Source organism: Gadus macrocephalus, chromosome 8 (assembly GCF_031168955.1).
Source record: "Gadus macrocephalus chromosome 8, ASM3116895v1".
Taxonomy (NCBI): Eukaryota; Metazoa; Chordata; class Actinopteri; order Gadiformes; family Gadidae; genus Gadus; species Gadus macrocephalus.
In genome coordinates, this window is record NC_082389.1 from 16,163,546 (window position 1) to 16,177,564 (window position 14,019).

Sequence of the window (14,019 nt, forward strand, 5' to 3'; positions counted from 1 at the left end):
TTCCATCTCGGTTTCCTTTTGGGCGCACTTTTCTTTGTTCTGGTTTATATTTAAATCGCCGCGTATCATCACTTCTCCTACAGAGGTTATAAATATAGGCCCGAGAAGTCTCACTTCTGCTTAGCGCAGCAGAGTGCGCTGCTATCTGGTAAACAGCGGACACGTCGCGTTAGAAAGGCCTTCTTGATTAGGCGCTAATGAATTAAAAGCAGATGGATGGAGATTCCTCCAGCGGGGCTGAAGGGGAGGCCTCCACACGGGCAGACCCGTTCACGGCTGTGTGGCCGCACCGTCATAATGCGAGGCGTGTGCATGTTTCAAAGCGGCTGTGTCGATACTCTTGTTCTCCTCTCTCTCTCGCCCCTTCTCCTCAGATCCCCAGCCAAAAAAGATCAGGAAGGTGCCCCCCGGCCTGCCGTCCTCGGTGAGTGCTAACAGACAGCCCCGGCTCTATCTCCTTCCACGCAGTCGCTCTCTGCCCGAGCGCCGCGCCGCTCGCGGGATTACGCCCCTTTTCACATTCCACTTGGCATCCTAAGCCTTTCCTTGTGTTTTTTTTTTTTTCTTTTTTTTTTTTTGCTCTTTTCCTTTATTTATTTATTTCTGGCGAGGCATTGCGCGAGCAGCCAGGCAGCCGCTCCAGCTGTGTGCCGGCCCAGTCGGGGGAGGGAGAGGAAGGGAACAGCCACTCTCTCAGTCAACCGCCATGTGAATTTATAGACTGCCGTAGTCCCGGCCTCTTTATTTTATAGCCACATATTCCCGCACCCACCCCCACCGCCGACCCGGGCGCCCTCGCCGGGTCCCCGAAGGAAAGGGACCGGGGGTGGGGGGGGAACCGCCCGCCCACCCGCCCACCCCCACCGCATCAAAAAACCCCAACTCTCTCCCTCTCTCCCTCTCCCTCTCTCTTGCTCGCTCTGGGAAGTCTATTTCCTCCCCTTGTCCGTCTCTTCCTTTCCCCCTCTTCTCCTCCCTCCCACTCCTCCCTCTCCCCCTCCGAAACCCCCACCCCTCCCTCCCTCCCTCCCACCAACAACAGCCCTCCCCTTTCTTTCTTTTCTTTCTCTCTCTCCCTCCCCCATCCCTCTATCCCAGCTGCCAGTGAAGTTGGCCGGCGTCCAGGCCTCGGCAGATGGTTCAGTAATTAGGAGTGCATCTCTCCATTCCCTCTTCTCCTCTCCCCTCTCTTTCCTCTCCTTTCTCTCACTCTGTTTAATCAAATTGCAGAGGAAAAACTTCAGTTGGTTTGGATCCCAGGTTTCACATGCATAGTTTTGATACTTGTTAGTATAGTTGTTCTCCGAATGGTCTCGCTTAAAAGGGGGGGTTGGGGAGTGTGTGTGTGTGTGTGTGTGTGTGGGGGGGGGGGGCACGGCGATCAGTTATTTTTTTTAAAAAAACACTAGTTTCAGTTTTTTTTTTTTTTATTCGGCTGCGATAAGGCTGACAAAATGTCCCCGTTTCCATGGACACGGCGGAGCGTGGCGGCGGCGGGACACGGCCGACCCGGGTTGTTTATCGCCAAAGCGTTCCAACTTGGTGTTTGTTTAAGGGTGGGATAGGTGCAGGGCGCCCGGGAGGCAGCAGGCACGAGTCCGACCGATAGAACCTGACACTGCACATCCGATACGGGCCGCTGAATGGAGTAGTGGGTCCACACCGGCCAGGAACGCAGGGGAGAGGAGAGCCGTGGTGAATCGGGCATGTTGTGGGAGCGCCGTGTTTATTTTCTCCTAATCAAATTCTGTTCCTGTGTTTGGGGTGGGGGGGGTGGGGTTGGGTGGGGTGGGGGGGGCAGGGTTGGGTGGGGGGGGGGGCGTAGTAGTAGGTTGGCCACAGATTGTAGTGTTTGCTTGTAAAAAAAAAAAAAAAAAACGTAAACCCTCCTGGGTCAAGGATTTGCAGTTGGCCCTGTATCGCGGGCCAAGCTTTGGGGGGGAAGTGGCACAGGTGGGCCCCCCTCGGGAGGACCAGGTCCAACGGGGTGCTGCTCGTGGGCCCAGAGCCCATCATGACCATGAGGAGGTTTCCATAAACTGCAAGCACTTGTCCCGCTCAAAGTCTGGAAATCATTGGATGGATGTTTCCTTGTATTTTCAGTTTGACACGCGACCCTGAGAGAGCAGTGCATTTGTAGAACATTTAGAAAATATATAAATAAGGCTAAAAACATCAACCAGCGATGGCAAATCTGTTGTCCTATTTGTATGTTTGTTTATTTAAATGCTCATATAAGTGTATATGTAAGCCTTTGCATAACATTATAATATTGGAGATTATCTACAAAACGTTGGCTAAAAGACTGTGGGGGGCATTTTGTTTGTTACGCCTTTTAGCTTTACGTAACAATTGCATTGTGAAAGGTCTTCCTTGGTTTGACGTGTGTTTGTGCGCGTGTGTTTTATTTCAGGTGTATGCACCGGCTTCAGGGGAGGAATTTAACCGGGACAGCGCTGGCTACCCGCCCTCAAAGGGGGGCAACGCCTACCAGGCACCGTTCTACATGCAAGGTGGGTTCACGCCCGGGCCGTGCCCCCTGCTTTAAAAGTCCTCCCTTCTCTGCTATCTAGTCATCAATGCTCAACAAAATTGTTAAGAATTGTTAATTGTTGAAAAAAAAAAAAAAAAAAAAGAAGGAATCAGTTTGTGATGGTAATTCTCTGGCGCAGATGGCCGGTGAGATACAGTGTTTTGTTGTCTTGCTAAGCATATGTGTAAGCCAGTGGACTGGGTGCCGCTGCCCCAGGCCTGGGCCACCCCAGCAGCACCCAGCCCAGCCCCGTGCCCAATGACTCCCTCATGGTTGAATAAAGTCGTCACCGTAATGTGACATGTCTCATATGTGGCTTTCATTGTCTTTCATCTCCTGTGGCTGGTTTATATACCTCATCCCCCCCCCCCTCCTCCTCCTCTCTCTGTCTCTCTCTTCCCACACAACCCCCCCCCCCCCCCCCCCCCCTCCATAACAGAAGGCCTCCATCCTTCCTCGGATCCGTGGGCGGCCGCCGGGCCGATGGTGCAGCCTGGCTACTCTGCCGTGCTGGGCAACTCCCCCCACCTGGGCCAGCACGCCCCCTTCACTGCCATCCAACCCCAGGACAGGCTGGTAAGCGCTGCCGGGACTCTCTCCCTCCCTCCCTCTGCTCGCTCCGTTGGCTGGGGCCCAGGGAGGTCTCCGGTGCCCTGGCACCCGCTGCAACGTTTGGAAAGCACGGGAGGAAGAAGGAGGCGAAAGGGAGGATTCGTCGATCTCTGTTTCTGTGTGGTTGTGGGCGCTGTAGGCAAGATTTAAGAGCCATCATTTGAGTGTAATTTGTTAGAAATGCCGTAGCCATCCGTCAGCCATTAGTGAGTGAAATGCTCTGTGAGACGATCAGTTCCGGTCGACTGTGTGCCTGCTTCTGTATGAGTCCATTTGGATTTAAGACCGCTTCTGGCTCCTCTCTGACCCTGATTGGTTTGGGGTATCCATCTTGCCTGTCAATCACGGTTATGCACACGGCAGCGCGAATATAACACTCAGCGGTTGGGAAATGGAGGGAGAGAAGGAGCATTTATTAACAAAAATCTCCAAAACCCGTCTCCTGCTCCCCCTCCCCCCCCCACTCATAAACGGTACCTGCAGCACCTGTCTTTAAAGCCCTGTCGTGCCTCTCTGTCGTTGCGGACGCAGAAGAGGCAGCCGCTGCCCCTGTCCCCCCAGAGCTACCCGCTGCACGGCAGCGAGGTGAACGGGAGCCACCCTCCCGGCTTCCACTCGGCCTCCAGCGGCTACGGCCCCCCCAACCACACGCCGCCGCTCAACGGCACCGACGCCATCATGGGTACAGCTCACCCCCCCCGCCCTCGTCCTGGTTGTGTGTCTTGTGTTGTCTGTCTTCTGTGTGTGTGCGTGTGCGTGTGTGTCTTGTGTTTTTGCGTTGCATGTTTTGTGTCGTGTTTGTGTGTCTTCTTGTGCGTTGTGTGTTTGTGTCTTACGTTTGTGTATTGTCTTGCGCGTATGTATCTTACGTTTGTGTGTGTCTGGCTGGCGGTGTGTGTGTGTGTGTGTGTGTGTGTGTGTGTGTGTGTGTGTGTGTGTGTGCGTGTGCGTGTGTGTGTGTGTATTTTTTATTTTTTTGAGACTACCCTACTTGCAGAGCTGTCCCGTGTGGGATTAGTTGTGCTGGGTGTTTCTAACGCACACACTGCTCTGTTTTCCCTGGCAGCCAACCGAGGGACGGCTCCCGGAAGTTCAGGCGACGAGATCGGGAAAGCCCTGGCATCTGTGAGTAGCCTCAGAATATCCCGACTTTGAAACGCAAACAGCATAGGAGAGGCACAGAATCCGAGGACGACTTTGTGCGTTTCGAGTAGAACTCCTCGTGACGGCGTGGTTTTTCTTCCACCCCGTGTGTCTCTGCAGATCTATCCCTCCGACGCAACCAGCAGCGCCTTCCCTTCATCTCCGTCTCCCCCCGCCGGCTCGCCCCAGGCTATTTCAGGTGAGCAGTGGCCCACAAGCACCTCTCTTATATATGCAGCCTCAAGGTCACCGAGTTTCAAGGAGGCTTGCAGGCTGGCTCGCCGCTTTTCGCAGCCCCTCACCGTTGTTCCTCCGAGTCCCTCATAAGAGGAGTCGATGGGAAGTGGTTCCGACGTTTTTACGGCGTGAGGAGGGCTGTGTTTCCCATCAGTCTCCATGGCTCCCCTTGTCGCCCGGGAGAGCGACTCCGACTGCTTGTTGGAGTGGGCATTTGTTTTTCAAGAGAAAAATGCAAAATGTTGCAGTTGTTTGGAAAGGCAGCTGCTGGTGAATTGTACAGCGATGAGGTAATCTATCAGTGCTGGTGGTGGTGGTGGTGTGATTCCGGTGCTCTTCGGTCTGTGTGCCATAAATTGCGCTGTTGGAATCGGATCCGGTGGGAAGCATCTGAAACATTTGGAGTCATTACGCAGTAATTGACAATCTACTAGCCTACCGTTTAATTTTGTATGCAACCAAAGTAAGCAAATGGGGCCGACACTGATGGGTAAATTAGGATTAACAAAGGGGTTTGGACCAGTGAAATATATATGTTTTAATAGATGTGGTTAATAGTGTGTTAATGGGCCTTATGCTGTCTGAACAGTGCTGTTTGACGTTGGCATAAGCGGTATATTTGAATGATAAGTAACTTCTGAGGGAACATGGATCCAGCCCAGCTTGGCTGTGCCTCTGTGAGGAGCACATTCACATCCGGATCGGCTCTTTTTTTTTTTTCTTTTTTTTTCTCGGCTCTCCAAAATAAATATTTAGTCATGAAGGCATCTTGGCAATGCACCGAAGCAGAACAAACCGATTTGCATACGAGAATAAGGGGAAATGGAAATGCTTTTTTCAATTACAGAAACCATTCTTTTGAGTTGTTGGAGTGCCATTATATGTAGCCTGAGCTAATAAGCCCAAGACAAAAACGACTCGCAATAAAGGCTGGAGATATGAATCTTATCAAGTTGCAGAGCTTTTATTACATTTTCTCAAGCAAGTTATGGGTCCAGAGCACGTTGGTCCCGGCCAATGAAATGCGTGAACTGACCTCCTGCTGTCCCCAGGCTCCGCCTCCCAGTGGACCCGGTCCTCCGGCCAGGCCACACCCTCCCCCAACTTTGAGGGAGGAATTCAAGCTCTTGTAAGTCTATATTGCTATTTCCACACACACACCCCTGCACACAAACACACTCACACAAACTATTAGAATTCTAAACTAAGAAATGCAAACGCTTCAAATTCCATTGTGTAAATCGACTTTATGATTAAGTCTTTTTACTCCCAAAAATAAAAATAATTAACTCTGGCTTCAGGCTAGCACCATCATCTGTCTGCCTGGTTCAAGCGCTTATTGTTTTTAACTTCCTTTAATGTAATCAATGCGTATTAAAATAAGGCTGTAGTGTAGTGACGGTTTGAATCTGACAACGTGTGGATGACTACACACACTAAACAAGCTTTAGTATTTATTTACGTCCGTCACTGCTCCCTGCGAGCCTAGCATCCCAGACGTTCAGCTATACGTTCTGTGCGGTAGTGAAAAATGGCCGCCATCGTAAACGGTCTTCCCTCTGCACACCACCTCCACAGCAGAATAAAATGGAGGACCGTCTGGAAGAAGCCATCCATGTTCTCCAGCGTCACGCCGGCGGCCAGGGAGGCCCAGGTCTGGCAGAGATGCACAGCCTGCTCTCGTCTGGCATGGGGCTGGCACAGACCTTCGGCAGTGCGGGGCTGGGCATGGCCAGTCGCCTTCAGGGACTGGTGAGGACCCCCACATAATGAAGGCTGGAGGAGACGGGGCCACGTGAATGAATGAAGCTAAATAAACGCGCGGACGCGTGGACCGGGCGTACGATATGTCTGAGAACAGTCCCGTACGGGCGGCCGAGACGCCGTGACGCTGTGACGCCTCCGTCGTTACCAAAGCACCCGACGGGGATATACAAATTGATGTTTGTGCGGGGGGGGGGAGAAAAAAAATGTATGCAACAAAAACGCCATTCTTTTATTCCATCGTTGTAGATATCAGGAGGCAACCACGAGGACTCTCCTGGACTGCCCTCTAGTGGCGGCCTGCTGCACGGCCAGCACGGCGCCTCCTCTGGCCAGCCGGGCTCTCAGGCCGAAGGCTTCAACGGTAAGCCTCGCGCGCGGCGGACACGACGCCACGCGACACTGCGCGCTGCACTTTGTTCTCCACGCCCCCCCTGCCCCGTGGGACTCCTGTGTGTAACGCTCCTCAGCAGGCCTTCCTTCGGCCTGCTCAGTGTCTTCACTGCTCACCTCTCTCCTAGGGCTGCCCGGCGGCCTGTCCCGCTCCGGCGGGGGGGACCTCAAGCGGGAGGACAAGGACGACGACGACGACGACTCCTCCATGAACGACAAGTCGGACGACGAGAGGAAGGACATGAAGGCTCGCATCCGATCCAGGTGTTTAGAGAGTCCGCCCGTTGTGACGTTCACAGAGCGACTATTTTGGTGTTAATTTTTGGGCTATTTAAGTTTGTTTGTATGTTTAATCGCTCTTGGTTTTTAATGTTTGCTGTAGATGTTGATTTCTTTGTTCTGTAATAAGTGATGCTAGCTTAGATCTGTTGTTTAAGAAGTAAGGATAATGAATGAACTTTACACATGTTTAAACTGGGGTGGGTGCTAATCTCAGTTGACTTATCTGGAAACAGGCCAACACTAAATCTAGTTAGACTTGGCGTGGCTACGTGGATCTTAAAGGGGGTTTAATTCCGCAGTCTGGTTGACGGTACATCTGAATAAAATGAGATGAGTGTGTCACCCGTTAGTTCAGACGTGGGTGAATTTCGGATATCCCAACTCTTAACCAGGCTAACCCGTGCAACAGAATCGTAAGTCCCTCTCAACAAGTAGATGGCTCTAAAGCAAAAACACAGCATGCCTCGTTTACAGTCGAATCAGGAACATTTGCCAGTACAAAAATGCCCCACAGACGTGATGAATATAACTTAGTATGCCTCCTAAAGCAGTAGTTAAAGTATAATGTCATTAATTTGTAATACTTTTATGGGACTCGAACTAGAACCTTTTACTAGAACGTTTAGAGTCATCCATTTTACTATATATATATATATATATATATATTCGAAGTTGACCAGATAAAAAATGTCTTGAGTTGCCCGCAACGCAACCCTGTAGAGTCGCCCATTCCTGGCCAACTGTACAAACTGCTCCTGTTTCCTTCCCCCTCCTCTACCACTGACGCTCCGCCAGCGGGGACGATGTGGATTTGGATGACGATGACGAGGATCTGCCGGTGGAAGTGAAGGCTGAGCGGGAGAAAGAGCGGAGGGTGGCAAACAACGCTCGCGAGCGGCTACGCGTGCGGGACATCAACGAGGCTTTTAAGGAGCTGGGGCGCATGTGTCAGCTACACCTAAGCAATGAGAAACCCCAGACCAAACTCCTCATACTGCACCAGGCCGTAAACGTTATACTCAACCTGGAGCAGCAAGTCAGAGGTCAGTGGGGGTCCCCGGGAAGGAGGAGGAGGGGAAGGGGGCGCTGTTCCGATCCAAAACCTCCCTGCCAGGCTTCACTTCTTTGCTTTCCTCCTTGTTGAACGGAACAATGCTTTTCCCACGCTTCCAATGTCGCTACTCGGTGCTCAGTAGATGCTAGTACATGTGCCCCTTTTTTAGGCAAGGCAAGGCAACTTTATTTATATAGTCTTTTTCATACACAAGGCAGACTCAAAGTGCTTCACGTATAAACACTGTCACACAATAAAATAAAAGAATAGATAAGTAAAAGAAAACATATGCAAAGAAATGAATACAATAGATCAGCAGTTTAGAAGGTGCAATGTATTTAAGATCAGACCAACAGTCTCTCTGGTACCCACGTCGGGACTCCAACCCGACCTAAAGGAACTTGGTCCTTTCTCTGGGACTCCAACCTGGATTCAATTCAATTTTAAAGTACTACTAGATGGTAGATATTACTTCAAACGGGTGACCAGAGGACGGAAAGGGCACAATAACAAACACTCTTTGTGCCAAGTGATGTCACTTGCCATTGTTGTTCAACAAGCGACATCACCGGATGTCATCCTAGCCGGCCGGAAGGGGCCAAAGTCATAAGCATTGTTCAGAGCAGGAGTGGCTGAACTAGTCCCTGTGGGTCTGACCCGGGGCCCGGCCCCTCATTAAGGCCGCAGGGCTGCAAGCCCGCCGTGGGGGGGGGGGGGGGGCCCGAACGAGGGAAACAAAGAAGTGAAACCGCGAGTGGGTGTTTTGAGACGTGCACTCTTTCGAGAGGATTACGTTCTTCCGACTGACGCGTGCACGAGTGCTAGGGCCCGCCCTGACGCGGTGTGTGTGCTTAGAGTCCATGTACCCTACAATGGACGCTCTGTCTCCACTGTGAACATGCTTCCATGTGTCTGTCCCTTAACTGAATTAACATTACCTTTTTTTTGTTTTCTCCTTCAGTCGCGGTTCCCTCATTCCCCTTTCGCTTAGAATGTGTCTCATTGTGCTACTTCTAACAAACTACGCCTTAAACATTTAAAGACATCATAGCAAAGTGTTTTGTGTTTTTAGAACAGTTGGAAGAGTCGTTTGTGTTCCCATTGTCTGTCATCGTTACACATGCTTTCTGCCCTGTGCGGCTGTTAACCTTACCATGCACCGCTCTGTGTCTGGTCATCGTGTGGGACGGGTTGTCACTCGGTAGTTTGTCCTCATGTGTGTTAACCTGCATTCCACCTTAACTGCAGTTTCCTTCTCCGTGCTGCATGCCCTGGCCCTCTCCGAACGTTTCCTCCCTCTTTTTATTTGGCCTCCCAGTGGCCTGTACGCGGTACACAGATTTCCATTCCTTCATCCATCTCCCCCGCCCATCTCTCTCCTCATCTTCCTTTCGCAGATGGCAGCAGATTCCTCCTCTTCCTCATCCTCCAATAAATACATCGTCTCTCCCCCTGATGTATTTAACACGACACCACAAGTCTCTCCCTTTGGCTTCCCTTTTCATGGCCTTGTCTGTGCGCTATATCTGGCAGAGGGTGTCGCTTCCATCCTCGCTCCCTCCCTCATCCCCTCTCACCGCCCTTTTTGACAGTGCCCACAAGCCCTTCTCCATCTCCCGTCCCGACCTCGGCGACCAGCAGAACCGCTGACCTTTTTTTTTTAAAGAAAAAGTGGTTGGGGCTCGACTACCAACGTGTCAGTCCTGGTCCAAATTAATTTGAATATTTCTGTCAGGCCCGAGGGGGGGAAAAAAAAAAACCCTGCCTGCACCTCTCCTCAAATCACACACAGAGACGTATTGGCCGAGAACAATTGTGTGTGCGCGTTTGTCCGCGACGGCATCAGAACTGGACCTTTTGGTCGCAAAAGGCTGCTGGTCTGTGGTTCCCACACCAGGTACAGCCGAAGAAGCCATGTCCTCAGTTTCCACCGCTCCGCTCTCTCCTGCCACACGCCTCCGCCAGGTTCTTCCCTCCAGTCCACCGCTTGAGTCATACTTGGCTAGACATGAAGGACCGAATGCGTAGCCAGTAACAACACAGGAGTTTCTTCAGCACCAAGTAGCAACAAAAACAGAAACGACGGGCGTTTGGGTGGGGGGGTTGTCGCGGTCGCGGTGGGGAGTATGGTAAGGCAGGCCGGTATTTAGGGAGCGAGGGACGGCGTTTAAGGGCGCACATCTGAGGCCGGGCGGGTGAACGACGCACGGGTAAAGGGGGCAGATGCGAGGCTGTGGTTTGGGTTTGTTAACCAGACCTTCCAAACCAACCCTCTCCTCCCAGCAGCAGCTGCAGCGTTGTCTCGGTGGCCGACGAGAACATGACTGCCGAGGAGAAGGAGCAGCGGGAGCGCGAGCGGCGGCTGGCCAACAATGCTAGGGAGCGGGTGCGCGTGCGCGACATAAACGAAGCCTTCCGACAGCTGGGCCGCATGTGTCAGCTCCACCTGCAGAGCGACAAGGCCCAGACCAAGCTCATCATACTGCAGCAGGCCGTCCAGGTCATACTGGGGCTGGAGAAGCAGGTGCGAGGTAGGTCGCCCCCCCCCCCCCCCCCCCCGACCCCCGCCCCGCCCCCGTCTACTGGAAGGCCTTCCAGATCGCCCCAGAACCCCACCCAGCCCATCTCGCGATGGCTGGTGTGCGAGACGTGCAAAAGGGGGCATAGAGTCGTCAGACTGCGCCCACACCCTCTCACCCAATTCTATCCAACTACCAATAGGAGCTGCTCTGCGTCCACACCTAACCCTCATCTTGACTTGCTTGAGCCATCCTCTGCCACCCCTTCTCTTTTGGTTCACCTGGAGGAACAAAAGCCTAACGAATGGGGAAGAGAGGATGAGCCTTCCTGCTCTTCTGCTGCCATCTCTCCACACCGTCTTATGTTCCTACTCGCTTCTCTTCTGCTTTGTCACATTTTCTGTTCATTCAGTGCTGCCATGTCCCAGCACTCCCCCTCAGCCCTGCGATGATCATTATAGACGCGCTGCCACCGCTGTCCAGTGTCTTGACTTATCCCTGTGTGTCCTTCTCTCCAAAGAGCGTAATTTAAACCCAAAGGCTGCGTGCCTGAAGAGACGGGAAGAGGAGAAGGTGTCGGGCGTGGACCCCCAGATGCAGCTGGGAGGGGGTCACCCCGGGCTAGGAGGAGATGGACACAACCCAGTGAACCATATGTGATTCTCAGGTACGTCCACCGTAAGATCGCCGGATCCGATGGATCAAGTCAAAGGTTGCGCTGCTTTCCCACGCTTAAACTGAGGCGCACCGTGCCGCGAGCTTCACCGCGTTACTAAAAAGCGAGCGCCTCAGAGGCAGGCTTTGTGAACGATGGGCTCGTCTGCAACCAATTCCGTTCAACAGTATGGCCATTGGGCTGACTGGTTCACGGCTGAACAGGTCGTCCTCACGCTAATATCCAGATCAGTCATTTTGCTGCCTTTGTTTGGTTTCCAGTGTTGCCGCCACTGGATGTAATTTTAAATACAAAGGTAGCTGACCCATTATAATGACTCTTGGTTGTGGGCTATGATTTGAACTAGATGTCCCGCCTACTCACTAGACTGCCAACCTGTAAGAGAAGTACTTTGTCCTTCACAGGGTATGTTCACAATTGCTCAAAGAACGTTGTTTATGAACAAGGCCATGGAAAAGCAGCATTACACATTATTACACACATTTATAAAGAAATGTATACGTTGGGCAAAAACCTAAGACTAATCCTGTTTTGTTTTTTTTCTTCTTGCCTTGCAGTTCCTGTTGATTGTACAGCCCTTAAAACATGTGGCCTTAACCTATTATCATGCATTACAGTGCGTGTTAAAAAAAAACAGAAAACAAATGGAAAACACGGACACACACACCTCATTACCGCAAAGCCAGTGGCCACATTCCTGATCATGAATAAGAGAGTATCAAGCACATTCATCGAAAGAGTTTTAGGAGTCTTGAAAATTGCAAATCTGTGAACTCTGAAGGGACATTTTTTTGAGACTTTTTGAAATCGGAACATAATGAGGTCCGGTCTACCGGTTATGTTTTTTTTTTTTGTAAGACATTTCAAAAGAAAACAAAAGTTGGTTTCTTGTTGGGAGCAAATTGTGTTTGGATCAAATAGTACTTTTGGATAAATTGCTCAATGGAGCAAGTTTGGGATCTGTATCCTTGGATAGTTATTCGGCATTCCCGTTGGAACAGGAGGTCTTAACATTCATTACAGGCAAAAAAGGACACCAGAGTAAATCATGTGTTTGAATAATACCTGTTGTAATGTTTGCCTATTTTAGGCATAGTGTTTGGTCATGATAAATTTACAATAATTTTCCTTTCCCCTTTAAAAGATGACTGAAATATGGATGTAGGTTTGGAGAGACAAGGCCATAATAGCATTTGAAATACTGGACAGAGATGTTTCATCTTTTGTGTGCGTGTGTGTATGCTAGTCACTATTGGCTGTAGATTGTTTTTTTTTAAGATAAAAAAAACTGAACTCTGCCAGTCACGGACTTAGGTATTTGTTATTTTAACCATTGGTACCCCCAACTATTACGTCCCGGCCATCTTTTAATGTCACTGCCATGGTTACAGAATGGAACGACTGCCAGAGAGGGATAAACCACCGACCGACACAAGAGAGAGGACTCATTACCAGTGGAGCTTCCCGCTGATCACATGGGGGGAGGGGAGGGGGGGGGGGGGGGGGATGGGTGGGTTGTGTGCATGCGCACGCCATTTGGATACTGCTGCTGGACGGAGGCGAACGCAACGTAACCTTCACTGCCCTCGGCGCCATTCATCCTCGGCCGGTTGTCATGGCAACCCCCGGGGCACGCGGAGACAGGGCCCGTCAGAGTTTCCTCCACCCGCGGCAGCGGCGGCAGCGGCGGCGGCGGCGGCGGCGGCGGCGGCGGTGGCAGCGGCGGCGGCGCGGACGGGTCGCCGTGTTCCTGCCATGCCCCCAGGGCCCGCCGTGAACCTTGGGACGCTTTTCATAACCGCACGGCGGAGAACCTTCTGTTGTGGCCAGGGCCACACTCACTCGGATGTGGGAGACTTAATGTAGGACTGAGAGCGAACTGTATTTTAGTAAACTGCATTTAACCAGGAAATTGAAAAAAAAAAAAAAGATTTGAAAGGGATCATGAGTGTTATTGCGCTACCTTCTGGTAGTATTACCCCATTGCCATTGTTTTGATTTGTTTCTTTGTTCATGTTTTATTTTGGCTGTTGTTGCATTTGGTGTCCCCCCCCCCCAGCCGACCCCCCCCCCACCGATTTTCCCCAGCCCCCCCAACCCATCCTCCCGTTTTTTTTATTATTATTGCAAACATGTTTGTAAGAATCTTCCTTTTTTTGTAGAATTTAATAATCTTTCAGTTTTTGTATTGTATTTTTTACTTTGTAAGATAGATGTATCAGTTTTTACTTTTGGAATGCTTTTTGTTTGTTTGTTTACATTGTTTAAATTGAAGAAAGCTCAATTTAGATGCCAGGAACAAAGTGAGGTGTACCCCTTTTATTTTAAATGGATTTGTGTCCGGTGCTTGGATGTTAGAAATGCCAATATTTTCTACCAGCAGCACAAAATTGCTATGCTTTTTCAAAATACGTTTCGAAAAATGTACTATAACACGAGGCATAGTGGAAATCTTCTGCCGCTTGCAAGTTGGGTGTCATAATACATACTTTTGTTGAACATTTTCTTCACCAAAGCCCCACTCTTCCTTTGACTGAAGTCCCGGCCCATATCAATTACTGACTCTTGTTAGGTACTTTTGTTGTGTACAATCTGCTTAATATTCCTAGTTTCATTATGACAGCATATGAAACATATAAACAAATCAAAAGGGTGGCCTTAGTCTTTTCCTGACTTTGGGAGTTTTGATAATGGTTGCTCACTAGTGCCTGAATACCTGTCTACTACACAGTGAAAGACTACTAGGTTGTTCCTTTTTATAAAAACATGTATTTAAAAAAAAAAAAAAAAAAAAAAAAAAGATTTA

The 14,019-nt window shown here is 50.6% G+C and overlaps 1 protein-coding gene across 20 annotated transcripts in view; it reads left to right on the top strand.

Annotated features, from left to right (window-relative positions):
- LOC132463371 (transcription factor E2-alpha-like) overlaps nucleotides 1-12,754 on the top strand; it is a 23,470-nt gene extending 10,716 nt beyond the window's left edge. For 7 of the 20 annotated variants that reach the window (XM_060059473.1, XM_060059481.1, XM_060059474.1 and 4 more), the window contains 14 exons: nucleotides 375-424; nucleotides 2,414-2,513; nucleotides 2,973-3,109; nucleotides 3,677-3,827; nucleotides 4,212-4,270; nucleotides 4,409-4,487; nucleotides 5,578-5,654; nucleotides 6,104-6,277; nucleotides 6,539-6,653; nucleotides 6,763-6,946; nucleotides 7,315-7,377; nucleotides 7,760-8,007; nucleotides 11,058-11,204; nucleotides 11,771-11,924. In XM_060059473.1, coding sequence (XP_059915456.1) covers nucleotides 375-424; nucleotides 2,414-2,513; nucleotides 2,973-3,109; nucleotides 3,677-3,827; nucleotides 4,212-4,270; nucleotides 4,409-4,487; nucleotides 5,578-5,654; nucleotides 6,104-6,277; nucleotides 6,539-6,653; nucleotides 6,763-6,946; nucleotides 7,315-7,377; nucleotides 7,760-8,007; nucleotides 11,058-11,197 — 1,577 coding nt within the window. In that variant the 3' untranslated portion in view covers nucleotides 11,198-11,204; nucleotides 11,771-11,924. The other 13 variants (XM_060059483.1, XM_060059487.1, XM_060059492.1 and 10 more) reach the window with 11 other exon arrangements.
- Nucleotides 12,755-14,019: the final 1,265 nt, after the last annotated feature.